The sequence below is a fragment of the Chanos chanos genome, chromosome 4, assembly GCF_902362185.1.
Source record: "Chanos chanos chromosome 4, fChaCha1.1, whole genome shotgun sequence".
Classification (NCBI taxonomy): domain Eukaryota; kingdom Metazoa; phylum Chordata; class Actinopteri; order Gonorynchiformes; family Chanidae; genus Chanos; species Chanos chanos.
In genome coordinates, this window is record NC_044498.1 from 4,530,846 (window position 1) to 4,533,347 (window position 2,502).

The window sequence follows — 2,502 nt, forward strand, 5'->3', positions numbered from 1 at the left end:
TAATTTATAGAGAATAACGTTTAGTTGTTTGTGTTTCTGTTTTCAAACGCCTGCTATAACATCGGGAAATAGTTTACATGTATTCATATTTTGTGTCAAATACAACTACCTGGATACAGTGGGAAAACTTTTCGAGTTCAGCACCACGGCCAGCTCCATTAACTATGTCACTTCTAAGAGCTCGAGGAACAAAGTTGTATTATTTATAATTATTTTATTGACAATGAATTCGTACATTCGTTTATACTGAATAGACACTTAGAAAAGAAAACGCAGTACCATAACTTGGTCAGTTTGATGGAAAGGGAAACGAATTTCGCTTTATGTCTCTGATTTAAAAATTGAGTCTATTTTATTGGCTCAAATATGTAGGAAGGTTTTACAGTGGGGTTTTTTCTAGACTCCTTCTGATAATATGTTAAGATTAAATGTGAACATCTTCCCTCTAGGTGGATAGTGAGACTGAGATGAACGAGAGCGTGCCGGGGAACGAGAGCATGGCAGGTGAACCCCAAGGCGCGTGGGGGGAAGCTGAAACTGCCGAACACAACGGTAGCTCTCTCGAGCTCTCCTCCTCAGCTCCGCTGGACTTCCCTGTTAACCCCTGGGACATTATGCTGTGCCTGTCCGGTACCGTGATCGCGTGCGAGAACGCTATTGTGGTGGCGATCATCTTCTACACTCCGACTTTACGCACGCCCATGTTCGTGCTGATTGGTAGCCTCGCGACGGCCGACTTGCTCGCTGGCATGGGATTAATTTTGAATTTTGTATTCCAGTATCTGATCTCCTCACAGACCATCAGCCTTATAACTGTCGGTTTCCTGGTGGCTTCTTTCACCGCGTCCATAAGTAGCCTTTTAGCGATCACTGTTGATCGGTACTTCTCTCTCTACAACGCCTTGACGTACTTCTCCGAGAAGACTCTACACTATGTGCACCTGATGCTGGTTGGCACGTGGGGAGTGTCACTTTGCCTCGGGTTGCTGCCAGTTCTCGGCTGGAACTGTTTAGAGGACGAAGCTTCGTGCAGTATTGTACGGCCACTGAAACGCAGCAACGTCACGCTGTTGGCGGTGTCCTTCTTTGTCATCTTTATACTAATGCTTAGTCTCTACTTAAAGATTTGTAAAATCGTCTGCCACCACGCGCACCAGATCGCGCTACAGCAGCATTTCTTTACCACCTCGCACTACGTGGCCACCAAGAAGGGAGTTTCCACTCTCGCGATTATCCTCGGCACGTTCGGCGCGAGCTGGCTGCCCTTCGCAATCTACTGCTTGGTGGGCGAGCGAGAATACCCTCCTGTGTACACGTACGCCACGCTACTACCAGCGACTTATAACTCCATGATCAACCCAATCATTTACGCTTACCGGAACTCCGAGATTCAGCGCTCGCTCTGCGTGCTCTTCTGTGGCTGCTTTCAGACCAACATGTCTTATCGCTCGAGATCACCGAGCGAGGTGTGACTAAGACTGAATTATTTCTTTTGAAATATCTGAATGTCTTTTTTTTTTTTTTCCCCTCAACAGTCAAGTTGTAAAGTTGGTCCTGTCTGCTCTTAAAAGAAAATTGTGAACTCAACGCCACATGTTTGCGCGATTGCACTTTACCGAGACTCTGGAGAACGAAGGGTCTTTCTCAGATGCTGTGAACAAGAGACCGTTGTGACCGATAAAGCAACAAACTTGCATCACGAATGTATTTATGTGATAAAATGATAGGAGTGTGAAGGGGGAGTGGGGTCATTCTAGCACTTTATTGTTTCATTAAAAAAATGCCAAAGCAGTATTGCATAGGCCTACTTACTGTACGTGCTCAGATATCAACTCTGCGTCTGCGTCTGCCCTGTGGGTCGTTTTCTAATTTGTTAATGATGTCTCTGACTGTATATTTTATACGAGAACTGTACATCAGTACATCAATAAAAAGAATGTATGAAAACATATTCACGACTGTATGTTGTAGACTCCCTGTCTTTATCTCCGTTCTCTGTTTTCTCTCTCCCTCTCTCTCTCTTTCTCTCGTTTGTTACTGGTTGTTCACCTGGACGTCACACACAGTAGAAATAACCACATTTATTGCTCTCTCGGACGTGATAGAGCAAAGGCACAATTGTGTTTGCGTGTAGGTTAGGAAAGCGGTGACTGAGACTGTGTGCGTGCGTGCGTGTGACAACAGAAGTTTGATAGTCCACTCGCAATATATGTCCTTTAATACAGGCCGGCTAGCTAACACAGGCACACAACGGGCCAAAAGTCTCCCCAAAAAACCTTAAAACTCAGGGTGAAATGTTGAGGTTAAGACTAACGGTTAATTTGAATTGTTTAACTTAGGTTACATCATTACGTCGTCATGGACAGCAATAAAGACATCAGCGCTTGCATTGCGACAGGGCTTAACCAAATAACCCTTCCATGTCGAACGTCGCAAACAATCAGACGGGGTTTTGCGCAGACTCAGCATGCGTTTGTTTGTGAGGCTTATCTATGACTTTGT

General features: G+C 44.9%; 1 protein-coding gene across 1 annotated transcript; it reads left to right on the forward strand.

Annotated features, from left to right (window-relative positions):
* Positions 1-467: 467 nt before the first annotated feature.
* gpr6 (G protein-coupled receptor 6) lies at positions 468-1,472 on the forward strand. The gene has a single exon (XM_030772787.1). The coding sequence runs from the start codon at positions 468-470 to the stop codon at positions 1,470-1,472; it is 1,005 nt and encodes a 334-aa protein (XP_030628647.1).
* The last annotated feature ends 1,030 nt before the right edge of the window (positions 1,473-2,502 follow it).